Source organism: Leuciscus leuciscus, assembly GCF_965113295.1.
Source record: "Leuciscus leuciscus genome assembly, chromosome: 6".
NCBI lineage: Eukaryota > Metazoa > Chordata > Actinopteri > Cypriniformes > Leuciscidae > Leuciscus > Leuciscus leuciscus.
Window position 1 is genome coordinate 7,337,428 of NC_138730.1, and position 23,295 is coordinate 7,360,722.

A 23,295-nucleotide genomic window follows, 5' to 3' on the forward strand; every position below is an offset into this window, starting at 1 on the left:
GTCTCTGGGAAATGGTGATCTAAGGTGAATATCAAAGTTTAGTGTCGATTTGTTAATGAGGGATTTGTGGAGTATTTTATTATTATTATTGTCCAAACTGCACAGAAGGCCCCGAGTTACTTCTTGTTTCTAGTGTTATTATATTTAATTGTAAACTTATTGTAATTCATGGGGTTATTATTGAATAATTCCATGAGTTAGATGCACATTTCATCTTCGCTATTCATTAACATCTATAGGCTCATCGAGTGAAATGAATCAATTTGAATTAACAGTGATGCTATTATGACATATCTCTTTAATTCACATATAGGCAATTAAACATGTATATATATATATATTCACATCCTTGTAAATAACTCACAGAATAAATTCACCTTTTAAGATGAATCTCTTTGACCTGGATTCTGCTTTGTCATCGGTTAGGCTCAGTTTTTCAACTGAATTGCCAAAAAAAACTAATTTAAATAGAATTTAATTATTTAAATGTAATTTAAATAGTCAATTTAATAGGAAATGCACATTGTACTTAAGGGGATTCTTCCCTCATCTTACCCCGCTAACAGTTAATGATAATTGGTTACAGTTTATTTTAAAGTGTCAGTATTACAGTATATTTATACATTTAAGGACTGAGTAATAATATTTAACTATACATGTACTTAGGGTTAGGATTAGGGTTTGGTTTATGGTAAGTTGCATGCAATTTTGTATACTTTGTAGTTATTACTACAGTAACTACATGTAACATGTGTACCAATGACACTGTAAAATAAAGTGTTACCTAATTATTTTATACAAATATTGTTTACATTTTTTTTATGCTGTAAATGTTAATCTACTTCTGTAACTAAATACAGCTGTAATTCATTTCTGTAATGACATCTATTAATTACAATACTATATTGTCAATACTGCTACCCCTTAACTCTACTCATACCATTAAACCTGTCCTAACCTGACCCGAATCCTCCTCAATAACAGCACAAGTGTTTTCAACACAATAAGTTCACTGTACTCTATATTTTTATGGAACTAGTTAGAGACACCTAATATTAAGTGGGGCCTTATATATTGGTACAATACAGCTGTAATTAAATGCTGGTTTTTTAATAGTACAATGTAAAAACATGTATGTACATAATAAGTGCATTGTATCAAATGATTAATTTAAATGTTAGTAAATACTAGTAGTTAAAGACACATCATATAAAGTGATGAATTCTTATGAATATTAGCTACTTGAATTTAGTAGATTTTTATTTTATTTTCCTTTTTGCAATACACACACATTTAGGGATTTTTATCCAAAACAACTTTGCATTTTCAACATCTATATTTGATCAGTACATTCATTCCTTGGTAATTTCACGCTGTGTGTTGGTGTTGCTAGTGCCATGCTCTGCTGTTTGAGCTGTAAAGAAACACTTGTACAGTCTTCTTACTTACACTGTTCACATTGTAAACGCTCTGGCACTGGATGAGTGAAGTGTGTGTGTGTGTGTGTGTGTGTGTGTGATGGAGGAGAATGTGTAGGCCTAAGCACTAGAGGTGATGGAGGTCAGTGGGCACTGAGTGTGAAATCTTCTGTCATGGAGACTGAAGGTGGATTAAATACGATACGAGTTGTGTGTTTGATCTTGGGGGAGAGAATTCATATATAAATTTTTTTTTGCAAAAGGCCATTTTAATATATAATGTGCTGGACAAGGGTGACAGCGTTATTGCTTAAGAGAATAAATGTCCACAGGCCAAAGACATACATCATCCGCTCGTATGCAAACACTTTCTCCTCTCATGCTGACATTTACTCAGAGCTGCCCATCTGCATTACACACACACACACACACACACACACACACACACACACACACACACACACACACACACACACACACACACACACACACACACACACACACACACACACACACACACACACACACACACACACACACACACACACACACACACACACACACACACACGAACACACACACGAACACACACGCTCACACACACGCACGCACACACACACACACACACACACACACACATGCTCACACATATACACACATGCTCACACATACACACACGCTTGCTAAAACACACTCACACGGACACACTCGCTTACTCACATGCACACACACACACACACTTTCTCTCTCTCTCTCTCTTACACACACACACACACACACACACACACACACACACACTTTCTCTCTCTCTCTCTCTCTCTCTCTCTCTCTCTCTCTCTCTCTCTCTCTCTCTCTCACACACACACACACACACACACACACACACACTCACAATTATTTTATGCATGCATTGTATACACAAGGGATAATCCGCGGCTAGGTGTGTATTACTCGGTTTTAGAAAGAACCACCTTACGCAAAGTGCATTAAAGTCGTGTAATGCACATCTAGCCGTGGATTATCCTGTTTATACCATGATTACTGGCCAACTCTGACAAGTTAAAGCTGGCATTGATGTTTGCAGTGCAAAATGTGACTTTTATATTGACAGTTATTTTTGTCAGCTTTGACTCATGAGATCTAACATTCTGTACTCTTTAAATCTGGCACAGAGACAAGTATAGTGCGCTACGATTACTTTTATTTGAGTTATAACGTTTATTTTAATCATTTATCGAGAGAGAGCGAGGTGCATGTGTGAATTACCTGCGTCTGTGCAGCGTCTCGTGTTTGTGTGATATGCAATAAACACCCAAGAGCTGAGTCAATGTGCGTCTTTATTTTCCATACTCCATCATGAACTGCCCGCGAACCGGCACCAACAACGCCACAACAGGATACATACCATATATGGCATTTCACCGTAACATCTCTCTCTACTAACATTGAAGCTGTGAGTTTAATTACTTCAAAAACCTTGTTGCTAAGAAATATAATCTAGGAATGCTTTTTGTGTATGCACAATCTCCCATCTCTGTGTGCGAGTGTGTGTGTGTGTGTGTGTGTGTGTGTGTGTGTGTGTGTGTGTGTGCTTCAACAAAAGCAGCACATTAATATAGAACAGTGATTAAACTGACTAGCATTACATGTCTAACTTACATTCTTCAATTTTGTATTGTGTGTACATTTCTTTGCCATTTGCCATTGGATAATACAACAGCCAATGGTATTGAAGGCATTCCAGTTGACAAACATGGAGAATGTTCATAGATGTAGTTTTACTGTTAGTGGTCCGTGATGAAGTGCTCATTAACTTTTAATGTTACATTAAAATATGATGATTATCATTATCATTAGGAAGCATAACAATTCATTAAACAGTGGTATCACTGTCCTTGTTGTGTCTTAAGAGTAATGACTTTCTGCTTAACTTCAATGGTCTTTTGCAGTGTAAAATAATATGGAAAATATGATTACATTTTACTTCATAACTTTAAATGATGATGGTCTCGCTTTATAGCTGTGTTGTGCTGTCGTGACCCTCCTCACACATCTATAAATCTAAAAAATGTATACTATGAGATTAAGATATTGAAGTATTTTTTTTCTCCCTTCAGTGAAAATAAATCACACACATTTATGGATCATATATATTTTAAGAACAGTACTTTGTCAAGAAGACTCTTTTCATTTCATGCAAATGCTCATTTTATTTCCTTTATCAAAAGAATTAACCCCACAGTCTTATAGAAGTACGTTGTAAGTATAAAGTAAGTAAAACAGTTGGGTCAGTATATTCAGAAATACAGTAAAAATGCAATTCACACACACAATGACTTGAATACATCACAAATCAAAAATATCTGTCCTAAAATCATAAAAAATAACTATTTAAAGAAAATTCTTGTCAAGATAACATAAGAAATTTGGTGTAATCATTTATTATTTCTTAGATAAAACATTTTAACAACGACTGCTTCACTGCTTATTTATATTTGAAAAAAGTTTTGTTCACAAAGTCAATCTCTGAAAAATTTCTTAAATTCTTAAAATACTTTCCCTAATGCATTTGTGGTAGAACATAAGAATGCCAAACGACTATAGAATAATTATTGCACAATATCTTTTCCACTATATAAAAATTCAAACAATGACCATGTTTACACAGCAGCAAAATACGGTTGTCTTGTATGCGAGTCCTTAATACAGTGACGTTCACACACAGTTCAGAAATTTACGGGAGTGAACCGCGTTCTATAACCAAACACACATGTACATTTTCAGGAGGTTTCATAAGGTTTCGGATGAAGTCGCAGCTCGATTTGACTCTTGTCGTGTCAAAAGTGATACGACTCCACTCACTTTGGTCACTGTCGCTATGGTTACTAGTAAGAGAACACATGCTTGACTCATGTTGCACATTCATACAGACAGTATTCGAGACGCTACTGTAATTTGCTGTTTGAACAGGACATTTCGAGACTCACACCTGGTAGTAAATGTTGTAAATCCCCAAAACTGACCGTAGCCAATATGTCTATAAGGAGAGATCATTATTTAAAAAATGTATTCTAGTACAAATGAATAATTACTTATGGTTTTACACTGCATTTTCGTGCAATACCCCGAAGCTGTCAGGTGTTAGTCATGTGAAGAGTCAGTGTGAGAACATAAAAGCCTCATTACACCTCTAGAAGTAATGATAAACTGCTGGATTTTCCCTGTCATTTTATAACACAGTTTGTGCTGCTGGGTTTACATGGGTCAGGTCTAGAAGGTTTTGTCACAGTCTGGGCAGAAAGGAGTAGTTCGTCACTTTCTTACATGGATAAAATAGTGTTCACATTTAGGAGAAATTTACATTTTAAAGGTACACTATGTAACTGACAGAGGTTCACTATGAATGGCAGAGGTTAGTTGTCAGAATGAGTGAGAAAGGTTGACATGGAGCCGCTAAATCTCCAACCTCCGGAGAATCACTCGTTTAAAACAAACGCCGAACAGAGGAGAGTCTGCTGGAGAAAAGAGAATGAGACAGAGCTCGTAATAAAACAAGAATCAACATTAGCTCGGCTTTTCAGAGATGGAGAGGATTGAAATGTTGTAAAAGCGACGCAGAGATAATGGTGTTTTTATTACTCAACTGGCGAGTAAGGTGTTTTATTGAACAAATAAATTGCCATATGTATCTCTTTAACAGAGTTGATTGTAAAGCAGTATCTATTGTGAAGAGTTATTTCATTGGTTAATGTTGCGCTGTGCTGGAATTTATTTTCAAGGAAGTACCGTGTCCAGGGTTTGAAATGAACACCAGCCAACCCACTAAATGTGGGTAAAAATCAACTGTGGTGGGTAATGCTGTCAAATCAGTCACCAATTTGGCGTGTTATTATGTTTACTCACTTTGCTGGGGAAGTCTGTGTAAGCCAAATCTGCGCAGATTTAGCGCAAATACTCAACTCGTGAGTCATCGTGATCTATTAAAGGGTAACTAAACCCCTGATCAGAGCCTGACTCCACCCACTGGCAATATTTGAAAAATGCTAGAAAAGTGGGCAGAGCCCAGCGGAGATAGAGGGGACGAACCGTGAGCGGGGGGGCGTGCACCTGAGACCTGCTGTCAGACTCTCTAAAATGGAGAGTGACTCACAGGGTCGCGAGACGACGTAAAGTACATGCATCTGATGAGTTTTATCGAGTTGATGTCAATAGCGCGCGCTCTCTATAGGCTTTTTCATATTTTGCCGCTATGTGAAAAAATCCAGCAAAATGCGCTGGCGCGTTTGTCGACCCCAGATGATTAACTTTAGCCTAACCATAAATTGTGATTCAAATATATATGATCACTCACATCAAGACGCCGCTGCGGTGGAGTCCATGCAGGAGGAGCTTTTCAGCGCGAGGTGTGTGGAGAAGCCCATTTCCACCTCTATTGCGTTGGAAAAGCAATTCCGCATGAAGTACAGGTTTCACACTCACGGTCTTCCAGGCCAAGTGCATGCAACCACTGGCGCCTAATTTCCAAGTCTGCTGGAAAGCTATGCAGTCCAGTGCATCCAGCAACACTACACCTACGTACCCTCCTGCCCACTGTACTAAATACAGATAAATCTATGCTAGCTCATACCAAGGGCGTGGTGAGCTCGTACCAGGGGCGTGGTGAGCTGGAACCTGCTTACGTCACGCAGTACCGCTTACGTCACGTAGTACTGCTAACATCCAATAGGAAAATTCAACTGCAGTAGCCACCGTTCAACCTGAAGAGGGCAGCACTCCGACGTTTTTACACCATATATTGTAGAATTAAAACACTTTATACCCAAATGTCAAAAAAGTTACTCGAATCAATGAACAGCACTAATAAAGCCCCATTCTTACAGATCATTAACTAAAAAAAGTTGATTTAGGGTTTAGTTACACTTTAAATACAGCGTATTGCGCAGAATCTGCGAATATTCGTTTGGTGAACAGAAAAGACTGTTATTTTCCAACATTCTAAATTTTTTTGGTGTTCTTTGTACTATATTGATCTGTCCACCTAAAACACATTTTTTGGTGATGAGGATGAAAGAGGAAGCTGGAGATTGCTCGATGACAGGATTTTGTTTAAATAAGAAATGAATGTATGAAATCCAAAAATTTATGAAATGAAATATATATACATGCAAGCTGTGACATGTTTAATGTGTCTGGTTAATTTCTTTTTCATTTTTTCTTTTGGCTAGTAGAAGTTCTAAAGGGCCGGTAACTTAAAAATATAGTAGCCAAAAGTTTTACTGAATAGAGTTTGCAGTTTCATCAGCAGAAGTTCAGCTTCAAGACTCACACACAAAGATCACAGCAGTTATACCCTTCACCGAGGTCTAAGCTACGTCCTTGCTTCAGGTTGCAGTTTCTGATTGGCTAAGAAATAGATAAACATAGTCATTTTCCACACATATACAGATAGACTGAAGCATATCTCCATTGATTATGCGGCTGACACTCAGACCCTGAAGTCAGGCACGTCGTGACCTTCCAGGTCGCAGATTTGGGTCACTGGGCGCCAGCCTGTCCTGAACAACAACTCAGTCAGTCTCCAATAATGCCGCTTGTTCCTTAACCTGTAACCAAGAAGACTAACACACACACTGACACAGCTTTTCCAAGGTTGGATTTGGCCAGGCTCTAACTATAAACAGGAGAGTCCTGTCAAAACATCAAGATAATGCATTCTTTCTCTCAAGGAGAGCTACACTTCAGTCTGACAGGAAAGTAAGGCTTTAACAAAGAAATGGTCCCTTAAACTATTGGCTTCAATGACCTCTATATGTTTTAACACGTTGAAGACCTTTCTCAAACACAAAACAAATCCCTGTTTCATTTCTGGAAGCAGGGCTATATGAGCAAGCACTGTTACTGCATTCAGATATCAAATACAGACATTAAAGAATACATGAAAATAACATTTCAGTAATCACACTGGTAACTTCTATAACAAAGTAAAATCTCCAGATAAGTCATTCAACTCATTTGATATTTAGAAGGAAACATATTGATTAATACCTTGATTATAATCACTCCTTACATATACATTGAAGCAGCAGTGCATTCCAGAATCAACCCCCTTCAAGAGCGTCTCCAAAACACATGAACGTGTACAGTAGAGTCTGCAAAGAGTCACAAGACGAGAGACAGCGTTAAACTACCTCAAGTCTCAAAGCACATAACATTACAATAAAAATGAACAAACAACTTAAAGAGCAGTGACCTGTACCACCTGACTGCAGCAGATTCATTTCAGCGTTGATAGTGTGGACATAGAAACGAATAAATCTGAGTCACAACCGCTCTGAGTATAACGTCACGGGTTTCCATCTCTTCCTGATTACAGTGGTTATATCGTGAAAGCAGCATAAGCTGGTTGTTTTGGGTGAGGAGGAACTGTAAAAGGCGGCTGCTGTTTCGTTTGCGGTACTCTGTGACTAACGTCTGTCTAATTCGCATGAAACACGCTCTCATGAGTGTGATGTGTGCGCGAGCAGGTGCGCGGAGGTACGGAAATACATATCGACAGGCAGGTAGGCATCGTATCGTTGCATTTGTATGCAATGACTGGATGAACGTTTTATGGTCCTACGCCTTCCACAGACAATATATATATACACATATAAATACTTTTAGACCACTTAACTTAGTGATTGCTCTCAGGGTGTGAGGAGACTTTGAACCAGTATAACAAAACAATCACTGGAACAAATCGCCTACCCTGCCTTTAATACTTAAAGATCAGGAATGCATAAGACTGAGCCAAAGAGCATGAATATAATTCCATCAGCTCTCCAGTCTGTCGGTCTGAAATACACTGCCAGACTCTTCAGTACATCTCCACTGGCGACTCAGTTAAATTATATTTTTGCATTTAGATGATCTTGGTTTTGGATCATTTGGCTGATGTTTGATGCATCTTTGTGCTTGACCAGAAAGCCTTCCTTTTGCTTTCTATTGTGTGTAATGGAGGACTTTTTGTTCTGCACTGTCAGTCAGTGCCAGCGAGCAGCGGGGAGGTCCCGTCAGGCGTCCCGTTCCTCTGTGCCAGGGAATGAAAGTGCAGATAGTGGAGGTATAATGGAGACCGCAGGGGTAGAGCTGAAGTCTCCTCGCAGAAAGCTTCATTTCTCATGAAGCAGGTGGGAGTCTTTGTTCTCCTCCTGCTCATAAAATCCATTTAGTTCTGTACACCTGGCATACAGGAGGAACATTTTCTGTTTAATGGGTAGAGAATGAGGTTGTAATGAAGTGGCAGACACATTTTGCAGCACAAACTCTGTGGATGGAAGACATTGGTACCTGTAAAAAGCACTTTATTGGCATTTAAAGAAGTTGTTTTAGGTCTTTTAGTGTAGGTTACATATTCGCTGGAAAGTTGCCATGTGTACAAAAAAAATTAAGAATTTGTTTTTAGAAATCATATCAAACCAAAATACTGTAACCATCATAGACATTGGGGAAGCACCAGAGGGGGTTGCGTCCTCATCAATATTAATGGTCAACAAATATGGATTTTTCTGCTTTCTGCTATGGGCTTTAAAGGACATCAGCTAATAGTCAAATTCTCGTTCTCTGTGACAGAAGAGCAGCAGAGCCACAGGCAGACTGCTATTTTAAACTGTAATGCTTTATTCTGTTCTTTCAGCATTGAAAACTCTGTGTATTTGTAAAATATATGTGGTGAGTGATTTACATACAGATGGAGGTTTGATATAAAGTAGAAAAGTAGAATAAAATAAAAATCTAAATCAGCTGATGTAAAGGTAAGCGGCTGTCGGGGAAAAGTTTATGTAAAGGTTTAACTGTCGAAGAACTTCCGTAACACTTCAAAGCAATATAAGGAAACCATATGGTTACATTTAAGGCCAAATAGTCAGTAACCCAATTGCTGGTTAAAAGAATTGTGCTGTTTTAAATGCTAATAGTGCAGATAACACACACTCCACTGTTGCTGTATAGTTGTTTAAGGTCAAGAAACGTGACATTTTTATAACATTTCTCTCACAAAGCGGTCTTATTCTAGGTCATGGGTGTCCAAACTCGGTCCTGCCGGTCTACAATTATGGCATTTTCTTACTCAAATGCTAAAGAAACATAGCAATAAATAAATGTTCCAATGTCGCTTTATGGTTTTTCCCTTTTTAGGCTTAAACAAACTCCAAACAGAGGAGAGTCTGCTGGAGAAAAGAGAAATGTGACAGAGCTCATAATAAAACAAGAATCAACATTGGCTTGGCTTTTTTGGAGATGGCGAGAACAGAGATTTGAAATGGTGTATAAGCCTAGTAGTGAATGTTCAAGTGTAGCTTCTTGAGTGTGGAGTAAACTAATTTATTCCTCAAAGATCTCTCTTTATCCCAGTTTTCATTTTATTTATCTTAAACAGAATGCAAGATTAGAGTGAATGTGTTCCATATAGTCATATCTACCAAATTTCAGTAGTCTGTACCAATTACAGTGAAATTTCATAATACCACAGCAAAAATGTATTTGCTGTTAAACACACTCCATTTAACTTAACTAAAAATAATTAATAATTAAATTAATAATTATAAAGAGCCTTTTAACATTTTTCAATTAAATACACTTTGCTTCAATAAAGACAAGTAAATAAGAAAATGAAGAAGAAAACAAAAAACAAATTGGAAGCAATAGACAAAAAAACACTGTAATGTTCGAAGTACATTCACTTTAGATTAAATTATATAGATTAAAGCTACAAGAACAGTGTGTTATGTTGTGTTTCAGGCAGGAAGATGAGACAGATCAAGTTTAGTACACTCAACGTTTCACCTTAATACCCTAGGTAGGCAGACAGGCGATAGCAAACACAACTTAACGTAAGGGTGAGATCAGACAGGGAATTAAGGCAAGGGCACAACTTTAAGTAACATACTCAAACGAGATGATTAATAGAACACAGCTGGTACAAATGAACTAATAATGGTGAGCATGGTAACAAAGGAGTGGCGGGAAAACTGAACAAAGGAAAACGTGACTAATGAAAACAAACTGATAATAGTGACACAGTGAGTGTTTTTTCCCCCTTTCTCATTAGTTCTGTTTACATTTTTTTAACAACTTAACTGACATTTACACTTTTTTGAAGTGTCCATGTGTTTTTTGACTTTTTCAGTTGAAAATGCAAGAATGAAGCTAGCAGTAGCAGTTGTTAAATGTATCAGCATTTTACTGAATTTTAATGTAATGAATTCAGCTCGTAAAGTTTATATATAAGATGCCAGCGCTTCTCCCAGAGATCACCATCACTTTTCAAATATCCATTATGAGGACACATTATGGCTTAATGTGTCCCTGCTCTTATTTTTTCTTTGTATATGTGTGCTATGAAAGCCAACCCAGATGGATAATGTATTTGTGAATCTGATTTGCACATGGTGGTGCAGCAGAGCTCTTTGTGCTGGCATATGGATGTGAGGTGTGGTGCTTGAGTAGATGAATGCCTCCTGTCATGTGTGTGGCGTTCAGCGGCGCTGAGCAGTATTCAGGTCATGACTGAGTCCAGCGGATCTGCTGCTTCATTTGTCTCATGTAAAGGTCAGCTCTCATGTGTGTTTATTTTAAAGCTCATATGGATGATGGTACCTGGAGCCTGTCAACCGTTAGCGAGCCATGTAGTGCTGATGTGAAGACATAAATACAACGGGCGATGAAGGCGTCTGATATTTCAGGCCAAAAATGGCCAAACTGATATTTCATGTTTGAGAGTTGTTTCTTTCAAACATTCACTCTCATCTGAGAGATTTAGAAAACCGTTCTGACCTCACGTTCACATGCCCCTTGCAGAAAATGCATGCTAATAATTTTAACGAAATAAGAGGGATCATAAAAATGTCATGCTATTTTGTTTAGTACTGTCCTGAATAAGCTGTTTCACAGATGTTTACATACTGTGTTGTCCACAAGACAAAACAATAACTGAATTTACACAAATCAACAAATGTTGCAAAAGTTTACACCCCCTAGCTCTTCATGCATTGTGTTGCCATTATGATCCCTGTAATTTTGTTAAAATGATTAAGGCAAGGTGCAAATATAAACTTATGAGCAGAACTGTAAGTGTCAACAAAAAAGGAGACATTTACAGAAATAAGTAACTTTGGGCTTAAGCTATTAGAATTGTAGATTAATTATATTTTTGATGTTTATGAAAAAATTAATCAAAGTTTCCCTACATGACATGCTTTTTAATGTGTCGTCCTCTCTGGAGATTTGTATATACAGTTTGTATGTTAGTACAGTTTAACATGGATAGTGCGTACGTACTTGCGTACACGTAAGTTTAAAGTCACCATGAAATCAAATTGGACAATTCTTGATTTTATGAAATATTGCAGTGTTTATTCTAAAAGATTTATCCACGCACAAATATTTTGTTAAATTCATGTTCCTGGTAATCTTGAATCAGAATAACTTCCCCTCCCTCTTGCAGCATCTCTTCTCTGATGATGAGGGCGGGGCAACCTGTCAATCACATGAGATCAGCCAATAGCAAACCACAACCATCCAATCAATTCTTCATGTCAAAATCAAGCCCCGCCCTACAATTTACTCAGATAAACATCAAAATAGGGAAGAAAAGACTATCACAACTTTCGTTTCATGCTGACTTTAAAAACAGTTATGTTATTATTGCTGTCCTGATGTGTGAAACTTTCTGTAATGCCATGTTTTCCCTCACATTTACAACCAGAGCGATGGAAATGTTATCAAAGTAAAGAAACCAACAGAAGTAAATTACGGAGGGAGACGGCAGCATCATTAACTGGCTCTACACAGTGTTATGTGTCTTCATAAATGAACAAAACAGATAAATTATGGATAGAAAAGTAAAGTATGCCATTCTTCTCACAAAAAAAGTATTCATTAATGTTCAGTTGCTGTGCAATATCGTAATCCATGACCTGATTCTGCTCCATCAGGTCACATGCTTTATCTTATACGTGACAGTCGAGCAATGGATGTTGTTCATGTCATCTGTGGAAACTTACATATAAAAAAAACTAGTGTGAAAAAAGTTATTTCCTCTAGTCATCCTAGCATTGGGAGAACAAGTCCTCCGGTGCTGCACCAGATGCCATTGAGCTGACTGAGGAAAAATGCAAAGCGTACATGGAGTCTGGTGATAATGTGCAATAAGCAACAGTGTATGTGTGAACTGTAAAGTAACGCTGCTGTATGTCGAGCTGCTGGGATCAGTGTCTTCAGCCGTCTCATTACTACCATTTCTCTCGCTGTCTCTCTATCTTACTCTTATAAAACTGTATTTTTTACTGCTCTGGCCCTTGCTGTTCTTTGGACGAGAATATGAGTCGAGGAGTGCATTAGACTGTGTGTGTGTGTGTGTGTGTGTGTGTGTGTGTGTGTGTGTGTGTGTGTGTGTGTGTGTGTGTGTGTGTGTTGGAGAGAAAGAAGACTGATATACAGAATGAACTCTTGCTGCTGGAGGAATTAGAGAAAGGAGTGAAAAGAGAAATCACTTCGATTCATGGCCTTTGCTGTATTGATAAAGCTGCATGCACTTTTCAAGATCTGTCTGTTCACACATAGGCTATTTCTTAGGAATATATATTTGCAGTTTATATTTTGCTCTGCTTTGGGGCCCCTTGTTTATTAGTGGTAGAATAAATGGCATTACCAGTGACCGTCAACAGTTTCTCCTATGGTCAGAACAGGACAGTGTCAGGTGTGAGACAGTGCTGTGCTTTAGAAACAATGAAGGTTTCAGAGTGAGACTTTATGGCATGCTATACAAGGAGAACCAAGGAGATTGTTTAAATACTTTATGATGTTTTCCTGAGCTGTTCAGTAATGCTCTCTTTCTACTGTGCTTTGTGTGGCGGCTCGTGTGTATTCCAGGAGAGCGGTCAAATCCTCCAGAGCTGGGTTATTGATCTGTCTCACTGCAGTGCACATCCATGGCAGCATCTCCGGAGAATTCACTCGCACAAGGATTGTTAATGTTCAATCTCAAAATAACAGCTATAGGTGCAGCTCATCTCTCAGTGAGTTCATTCACGGATCGCTTATGCTCGAAATGAACTGTTATGTAGTATAAACTTCCTTATTATGATGATGCAACGTGATCACATGAGTATTTGTATGTATTTTACATAAAATATGGTTCTACCACATGCACATTTACTTCCACTTGCTTGCATTATACTTGCACACTAAAACGTACAATATTGATGTATGACGCCATCTAAATTGTCAATCATTTACATATGAACAACTTTACAGATGCAGAAATGTTTACAAATCTATGAATATTTTATTCATGGGACTAAACGGTTGACTTCTGGTTTCAAAGCATTACATATTTTGAAAACCCTTTAAAATCTTAAAATTATAACTGAATTTCTGTAATCATTATTTATCACGTATTTTGTTTGCCGTGGGACACAGCAGTTTTCTGAAAGCCGTTTTTTAAAAAATAAAGCATAAAATGACTGTAAAAGTAATCCATTTTATTTTGCTGTAATCCAAATTTTGCAGAATCCAAATGATTGCTTTATGTAATAAACAAATCCAAATACCGGTCTTTATTTAGTATTTGAACCCTTTAAATCTCACACTAATATAATTATTATTGTTTTTTTATTAATTTTTTTAACTATATAAATATGTATATAAATTATCCAGTTTGCAAAGAAAACCTGATGAGATGTCTGCAGAAATACTTGTCTTTCCTCCTTCTGGATGTTGGTTTAGAGTAGGTAACAGCTGTCTTATGAGGAAGTAAATGCAAAATTAAACACCATCTCTCAAGAAGTCTACAGCTGAAATCACACCACATGTTACTTCTTTGTTCTTAGTTGTACTTTGACACAATGATCCATTAGATCATGCCACATATTTGGAGAATAGACTCTGGTTTTATTAGGTCTGGTGGAGAATGTCACATCTGGGAACCAATAGTAGAAAAGAACCATTGAATCTAATGTAGATCAGGGCTTAAAAAACAAAACAAAACCATTGCTTCTTTCTGAGCTGAATCAGTATTTTACTTTTACCATTATGAAAACTTTTTCTAAATGATTTTTGCCTATACTTTACTCAAGAACTTAAATATAACTTTAAGAGGTTGTGACTAAACCTCGTGACTCCAGCGGATCCGCAAACTGTCCGAAAAAACATTTTGTACCGTCTCTGCGTCTTTGCAGTGCAAGTGTAAATAAAGAACTGTGTTTTTTAATAAATACAGCATTGTCTTTACTCAAAAAACACAATGTTTGTAACGACTAATGTTTTATGTGTTTGAGGAGCAGAGAAGAGATTCTACTATAAGTCTGGTATTTGCCGTCTAGTCATAGCCAATGCATCCTGCACTTCATCTTTCATTAGTTATAAGATTATATGATTTTGGCCAAAGACAGGAAAAACCCTCATAGCTACGGTTAATGACTGATGAAGCACAAATCTCCGACATTCACTGGTGAAAAACCTCGTAACTCATTTTGAGCTTGATTTTGGTAAATTGTTAAAAAATATAATGATACATGCGACCATACATAAAGCCACAGTACTAACTTTGACCACATGGTGTTTAATTATTTTAAAAATACAGGTTTTTTTATTTTTTTTTATTTCCTCAGTAGTAGCGGTTTTTCACTAACCTCCAATTTTCACTGGTTTCAAAACACACACCACGCTGGATATTATCTATCAGATCTGCAGTTTTCCCATAAATATAAAAAGCTGTTTTCGAGATGCCGAGAGCTCCACGTCCGAGACTTCGACCGCTCCTACATGTACTTTATTAAACAGGTGAGCACATTTACATAAAACTAATCAATGTTATATAGTTCAACAATGATAAAATGTTAGAATATGATCTGTATGTTATTCTAATGTTGCTCTAGCTCACTGCTAGTCTCATACAGACAAACTAACACATACTGACCTGTGAGTAGTAATTCTGCACTTGCGTGTAGTTCGGTAGAATGAAATGTCCATATTCCTTTTATATCCGCGGGACTCGCGTCGCGTGTGGAGCTGATAGCTGTCTCTTAGCAATGCCGACCTGCTTCATATCACAGTCATGATAAAAACATCGATGTATTTACTTATCCACAAACATTATTAGATCGGTTGGCTTGACGTTGGCGACAAGATCCATAATTCTTAGCAAATATTGCGTCATCAAACTACGCCTTTGTTATTGTAAGAGGTTAGCGACCCCTAGCGGCGAAAAAATTACATATTGTACGTTTAAGCGTTTTTCACATTAAGCATCGCTGGGGAATCGCTGGGGAATCCTGGAGTATGATGTATGAGGGAAACCCCAGTATTACAGCATAACATTGTAGATGCCATGGTATAAAGTCAAGGAATCTAAGCAATCGAGAGAGATAACTTTATAATCTCCTTTGCGCTAGTGCATACATATAGCCTACAAGGGGAAAGTAACCATAAAGATGTTGAATTAAACGTAAACACAGCTTTTCCGCATATATCCTGGCGATTATAATCATACTTAATATTTGCCGCTTTTCACTCAATTTCTGCAAATCTGATTTTGTGAATGAATGACTGTCTCTCGTCTCCCGTTGCTCTGGTCTTCATCGAGTCTTCACCTCCTGCTGGTGAGGCTGACTTACAGCAGGTGGAGATTATGAATCGATACCCTTCTGCTAGTCCTGCATTTCCAGGATGTGCAACGTTGAATTTTCTGTCCAACCCCTGAAAAGCAAAATAAAATGGACCGAACATTTTCAATTATAGGTGGTATTTTTAAATAGGCAGGGATTATTGAATATATACTTAATGAAAGTGTGTGTGAAATGTTTTGAATTTAAATATTCACAGCTTAAATGTACAACCATGTTGAATTTCAGCCCCTAAAAATGCAAGCAATGATAATACAATGCATTTAAATACATGCAAACAAGCTTTTTTTGTTTGTTTCAAATACATTTGTCCTTATTTTCCTTCCATATCAAAACTAGTAAGTTCGACCTGCTGTGAGTGACCGGGCAAATCTGTTTGGCAGCCATTTACTGGCTGATGCTAGACTGTGCAATTTGTGTTCCTAAGATTCCCACATGCCAGGCAATTTTTCTAAAATGAGCAGTTCTCTGAGGCCAAAATGGAGCCCATAAGTTCATCTGAGAACAGTCAGTGGTTTCTCCATTATAGACGACGCTTTGAGGTACTTGAAATAGGTACGTACATTGAAGTTCCTTGAGCACAATAAGTAATCACAGAATAATGTCGAGGAACGGGGATATTCGCATCAGGGTCCTGATCACTCTTGTTTATTTTGCAGTTGATAGTACATTATGTCTTAAGTAATCTATATGGTCTGTTCAATAGGGGACCACGTCCTGCAGAGTTTCCAACCATGCTCGTAGAGCTTAAATCTAATGGCAGCCAATCAAACACCAGCTTTGTGAACACCTCTTCCTCAATGCATTACGTCCATTACTTTAACAAGAATGCATTGTTGTTGTCAAAGGCCAATCCATGACAATTTGTCTGCCACAGTGTTTCTGGTAGATAAAGTTACCTTCAATTGCCTGGCGGCAAGTGTTAATTTCCCACCCTGGTCCTACTGAAAAAGAAATCAATGTTGTTGTTTTTTTGCTAATAAAAAGTAACGCAAATGATCAATACAATTACTGCTTGAGCAAAAAGATCTCTATTATCTCTGAGAATCTCTACTTGTCTTCTGGAATAATGTGAGAAGAGATCTTAAGCTAGGGGTCACCATTGATGACCGTCTCTGGTGTGCTTGATCTCTCAGATCCAGACGCTGTTGCTGAGATTGAGTCGAAGGATGAAGGAGATGACCATCTGAGGAGCCAGATCTGTCCCGAGGAGGAGGAAGAGGAGGAGGAAGAGCAGGTGTTTGAGCAACTGAGCACTCTCACGCCACACAAGACTCATCAGTGCCACCTCACAGGTAAACAAGGACCACAGGACATCTTTAAATTAGACACACCATCACTTTAGGCTCTTTACAATGGCTAATAATAGCTAATAATAATGATAAGAGAAAGGGATAACAGACAAAAATGTTTGGAACTGCACAAAGGTACAAATTAATTGCACAAGCTCCTTCAGAATGTGGGTTGTAAGTGAACTGCATTGTGAACCACACTCAGATCACCTCTAGCTTGCTTTAAAATGGTCAGAATTTCTTTGAAACATTGACTTCGCTAGCTAATAGTGTTTGTGCGTAGCTAAACATACAAATATCTTTCTGTTTTATAATTTGAATGCTGATTCATTGAGAAACACCTTGACATTTGTGCATTGAGCCCATGTGTAGGCATTAGTTGTAGATCCATTCAAAAAAGAAACAGGAAAGTGTACATGATTGAGTTAAACACTGTTGTAGATGACACTCAGGACTGACTCGTGTCTGCCATGTTCAGATGCAGCCGATGTTGCTTCATTATTACTGCTTTTTCTCTAGGTTGGAGATTAGGTTTCTATAAGTCAGTACTTCTACATAATTGATTTGGCTGTATTTGATCAGCGACTTCAGAGCGGCCCCTCATTAAAAATCCCTGTGTCTCCGACAAATACGTCTTAATTGTTCAATACTTGAGATGGTGGTTTAAATGAGTTCCCTGTGGAGGTCAAAGAGAAGAATGTAGTAGTCATTTGGGAACGTTGCGTATCTGAAAACCAGTTTAGACGTAACTCAGTGTGAACGATTAAATACGTTTTTGCTTCAGATGGGTCTGATAGTACAGCCGTGCCGCAATGAGGGGCTTGCATTCACCATTTTTATAACATTTTCACAGATTAAATTCAGCAGAAAAGGCTTGAACAGTCATTAAGCTTCATAATAAGCCTGATTTACTGTAAGCCATGCAAACTTTACAGTGTAACTTCGCCGATTTTCAACCCGCTTTGTGTTGTTACAGTGTCGGTAGTATACAAGTGTGTGCAGAATTATTAGCCACGTTATCCAGGCACATTTTACCAATTTCAAACCACATTAGTCTTAATAACTATTATTCATTTTGTATTTAATCATTTATAAGTGATATAAACTTGTTCTAGAAGGCTGGAAATGAAAAATGCCTTATTTTCAGGTGTGCAGAATTATTAGGCACGTTTTCTTTTACAGATAAAATAAGCCAAAAAAGAGATTTAACTCAGACTGAAAAGTCAAAAATTATTAAATGCCCATGAGAAGGATGCAATACTAATGCAATACTAGAAATTGCATGACCATTGGACAGTGAAATGCTCATTGGGTCAGCAGGGTCAGACAAAAACAGGTGGAGAAGAAAAGACACATGTTAACTGCAAAATAATTAAGAATTAAAGTGAAGAATTAAGTGTGAAACCATCAGGAACCCTTTAGTCTCCATCTGAGTTAACACTATATATATGGGACTCATATGTCAGGACTGGCACAGTGTAATTGAATTAATTATTATGTGTTAAACAACAAATATTTTTCCTAGCAAGAGGTTTTATCAAGAGGTCAAGGTTTGGCTGGTTAGCTGGTTTAGTTAGCGCAGCTAGCACAATACATGCAGTGACTACACCATTCATTCATGGGCAAAAAAACTTCTTTCTCCTGTGAGGACTAGTGGAGGTCTTGAGACTGAGCTCGTTCTGGTGCTACTGTCAGCCAATCGGCACTGTCATGATGTCATTTAGCTGCGGCTGTTGGTTATCAGACACATGACGTCAGTGGCTCAGGTGATTGGCTCAAACCTGATCGCCCATGAGAACAGATGGAAGCAAGCAGGTTGTGTATTTCTGGGAAGGCCGGAGCCAGGTGAGATGATTACAAATGCTAACGAACAGCTTTCTCCAGGTATTACAGGCCCGGAAAAAATACAATACAATATTTGTTGCATTCCTCATATCTCAGGGAGTATATACAGTCAAACAAAAAAATATTCAGACACCAGATATCATTTTTAATATATATATTTTTTTACTAGTGTGTGCAGGACATTATAGTTCATTTATGTAAGTGAGGATAGCAAAATAAAGTATACTGTGACATATTATACCCATAAATTCTTCATACAGTGACTACCAGTAAAATTTATTAAAAAATTACATTATTCGGATTTCTGTTACCAGACATTATTCCGACACTTTGACCTGACCATGTTCTGTTTTTTCTTTAATTGCTAATGGACCTGTTTACACACAGACTGAACAAAATGAAGCATTGCTTGGTGATTGTTTGAGCTAAATTTGTATCATCTAATTGTGTAGTTAAATTTAACAGCTGACAGATATTCAACATAATTCATTTGCGAGACAGTCTAACAGAAGGACGGAGAAAACTAGTGAAATATTCACTGATTTGATAACTCTTGAGTTCTTGTCATGTTTTATTACTGTTTTATAAACTATAGCAAATTAACTGTGATAATGTTGAAGGTGTCTGAATAATTGTTGGTTTGGCTGTATTGGATATACAGTGGTGCAGGGAACACTGACTAAGGGTGTGCGAAACGATTTTCCAACATAAAACGGAGAGTCTGTAAGAGATGTCACGTGTCACCTGGATCAATGGCTGCCGTCGTCTCGGCCCGGTCCAGAGCAGCTTTAACACCTCTCTGTGCACTTAAGCCATGACCACTGCAGTGCGTTGTGGGAATGGGCCGATGGATCCACCCGTGTCCCTGATGTGATTGGACTATTGATCGTGCTAATGCAGAACTGCAGAGAGAGAGAGAGAGAGAGAGAGAGAGAGAGAGCTATAGGAATGTTTCCCACAGGACCTGCTGTCTTCCACAGGAACGGGAAAGGAAGAATATCCGCACCCACCCAGCGTTCCTCATACTAACCCCCAACCCAAGCGCTGCGTCCCCCGGGAGTGTGTCTTTCTGCCGGGGTAGAATGGTATAACGTTCCCCAGAGGGGGATGGGGGAGGCATGTTTACCTCTCAAAGCTCTCAGCGTCGGTGGGGTTCTGGCTCCGGCCCGGCTGAGGATTGAGTTTCTGCGGATGGTTTCTGCATCCTGACGGTTCAGTCCTCAGGGACGCTGGAAATGCAACAGCTGTCCATCTCCTCATAAACACTCAGTGATACAGCTCCTCAAGGTCAACATAGGCATTTGACAGATAGACACGCGTATCCAGATAAACATAGATTTTTTTTATTATTAATTTATATGTACGGTATATATAACTGGATTGATCATATGCTGTGCACCATCACGCCATGTTGTAATTCACAAAGACCCGCCCCCTTTAGTTACTGTTGCTGTCTGAGAAGCCACACCGCTCTCACGCCAAACCATGTTCTCACGCAGTGAAAAAGTCTTAACTATCAAGTTTGGCAATTTTTTAAAGAAATTTAAACAATAAATACCGTTTTGTGGCTCTTTAATGTGTCGTGACAGATTGCTGTGTCACCTCAGTTAAAGCTGCTCGTGAACCGATCATCTCTTCCTTCTAGTTCATTTATAGCATCAAATAAACATGAATGAACATCAGAAGGACTGTTGTTTTTAACAGCGGAAAGACGTCAGTACACTCCGTTTTTCAAGTTCAAGTCCACCGACGTTAATCTACTAACTCTCCTGACTGCTTTGTCGGACAAAAATGGCATATATTCGGCAGATGGCGGATTATGATTCGTCAGATCGCCTGTCAATCAAACTCCCTGCGACGGGTGAATTGCTGTACGAGATGACAACATGTGACATTCTACTCGGAGTTGTTCATGATCTCGGACTCAGAATTATGTGTGTCTATGGCAGCGCTATCAACACCAATATGAATCTGCAGCGGTACATTTTTGCACAATGCGCATGTGCGACTGACTTTAGCGCTTGAAAACGCCCTGATGGAAAGCATATTTACACCAAATCATTCATCTGAATCATTCCCTCTCCCCTATATAGTGCATTATAATATATATTATTGTGTAGGGGGTGGAGCTTCAGATTCTAGAGAGCATTTGATTGGACAGAAAATCTGATCAGAAGCTGAAGTGCAGAGTAATGTGATCAAAATCGTTTTTCCATATTTGCGGAAGTGAGAGACTGTAAGTTTTGAACGTTTATATCTTCTAAATAAGAATTTTGTCATTGTTTTGGAGCACACCAGCTTATAGATAACTGATTTCACGGGGACTTTAATCCTGTCCACGTGACGTAATTTGCATCATCAGGACGGTTGAGGGCTGGTGCAAGTTCAACAGCGGTGAACAAAGGTGAATGTTGAGACAAAAGGGTCCACTAGGTGCGATACGCAGTTGTCAAAAAAGAGTGTGGAAAGTGCGATACAACAACACAGAGCAGCAGATCATTCTTCATCACTTTTGTTTCACCTGCGTATCACTGGTGTTTCTGACGTCACAAACTATCAGATCAGGTCAACGAGTGGATCTCTGAGCTGGAGTGAGTGAGTGGAGGCGGGGCTCATTTGCATATTAATAGAACCACATATACTAAATGAGGCAAGGGTGTCGAGTTATATTCAAGCTATTTTAAGGCATGAAGAAATTTATTTTCATGGATAAAACGTTTAAATAAGTCATTTCAGTTCTTGTTCTAAACTTTGCATGGATCAGTAAGTGACTTGACTCGTGCTGCCCTCTGATGTCTGGTAGAGTATAGAAAATAAATTGTACGGAGTGGAACGTGGAAAACGAAGTACACCTGGGCCTTTAGTAGGCACTATTATCTCTTCACTGCTCTCCTTCTATTGTCTTTTGAAATCAAGTATTTAGAGTCTAATACAGGGTAAGTAAGGTTTGGGAATCTGATGAGCCCTCAGGCTGAGGATCCATTTGCAAGGTTTATCGATAAAAGGTATGCGGTATATGGTGGCATATGAAGCACTAATCTTGTCCTTGAATTACAGTGCAAACACTCCAACATTACTCCAGTAAAAGTGCGAGTATTCCTTTTACATGTCTACTTACTTTTAGATGTACTAAAGGCACTGATCTTTAAGGGCTATACTTTGTTTAGATCAATTGATATGCCCCTTCATAGTGCTTCAAATGGCTGTTTAAAGAGAGGAGTCTAATGTCACAGACAGACAGAGAGAGTAATAGATGAGAGCTCAGTCTGACATTATGAGTCGTCGGATAACCAGCACTAAGGAAGATCAGTGGATGCGCACATTAAATATGCATGACTGCAATGGCAAATATTTTGTTAGCAAAATATTTCAGATTTTATTAAAAGATTTTAATATCAAATCCATTAAAGTTTGCATGCATGTTGATGACAACAAACTGTATAAAAAGTGTTAAAATGTATAAGACTACGAATAAATTAAAACGTTGTATTATTTCACTTTAAAACTGCCACGGCAGCAAAGACGATGCACTAGGAACTCATTTGTTTGCTTATTAGTGATTTATTCATGCTATATTTACAGTTGTGCACCTTAAAGGGATAGTTCACCGTACAAATATCTGTATTTTTCCATCGCCACAGATACAGATACAGTAAGAGGTGTTAGTTACACCCTTAATTCGTTTTCTTGATGCATCTATTACAGATCCTGCCAATGCATATGCATCGATCTTGAAACCTGGATTTTTGAAATCTAATGAAATGCGATTTGAAATGCTTAAATTATTAGAGACAGGACAGGAGCCCTCACAGCTCTCTCTCTCTCTCTCACTCTTTTACGGGATTGCTCTTGCTCTCCATTCGGTCCGTAGCTCTCATCGACACATTCTCTGAGCGGCTCATGTTTGATCTCTCCTCAGGACTCACAGGAGCAGATGACATCTCTCTGACAAAAGCGCTATAGTCTCGGGTCAAACCGCTCAAACTGATAAAGCTACTCGTTTGATTGCGTTTTTAGAAACGTGATTTCATGCGTCAGTGTCTTCCAAAAAACCACAATCCGTAATAATTTCAGAAA

At 38.3% G+C, this 23,295-nt stretch overlaps 1 protein-coding gene across 3 annotated transcripts in view; it reads left to right on the plus strand.

The window, feature by feature from the left end:
- The window catches only part of LOC309501914 (zinc finger protein 521), a 93,410-nt gene that overhangs the window by 1,418 nt on the left and 68,697 nt on the right, over window positions 1-23,295 (plus strand). For all 3 annotated transcript variants that reach the window (XM_082174180.1, XM_082174179.1, XM_082174181.1), the window contains one exon: window positions 17,218-17,376. In XM_082174180.1, the coding sequence (XP_082030306.1) occupies window positions 17,218-17,376 (159 nt within the window). The remainder of the gene's footprint in view (window positions 1-17,217; window positions 17,377-23,295) is intronic.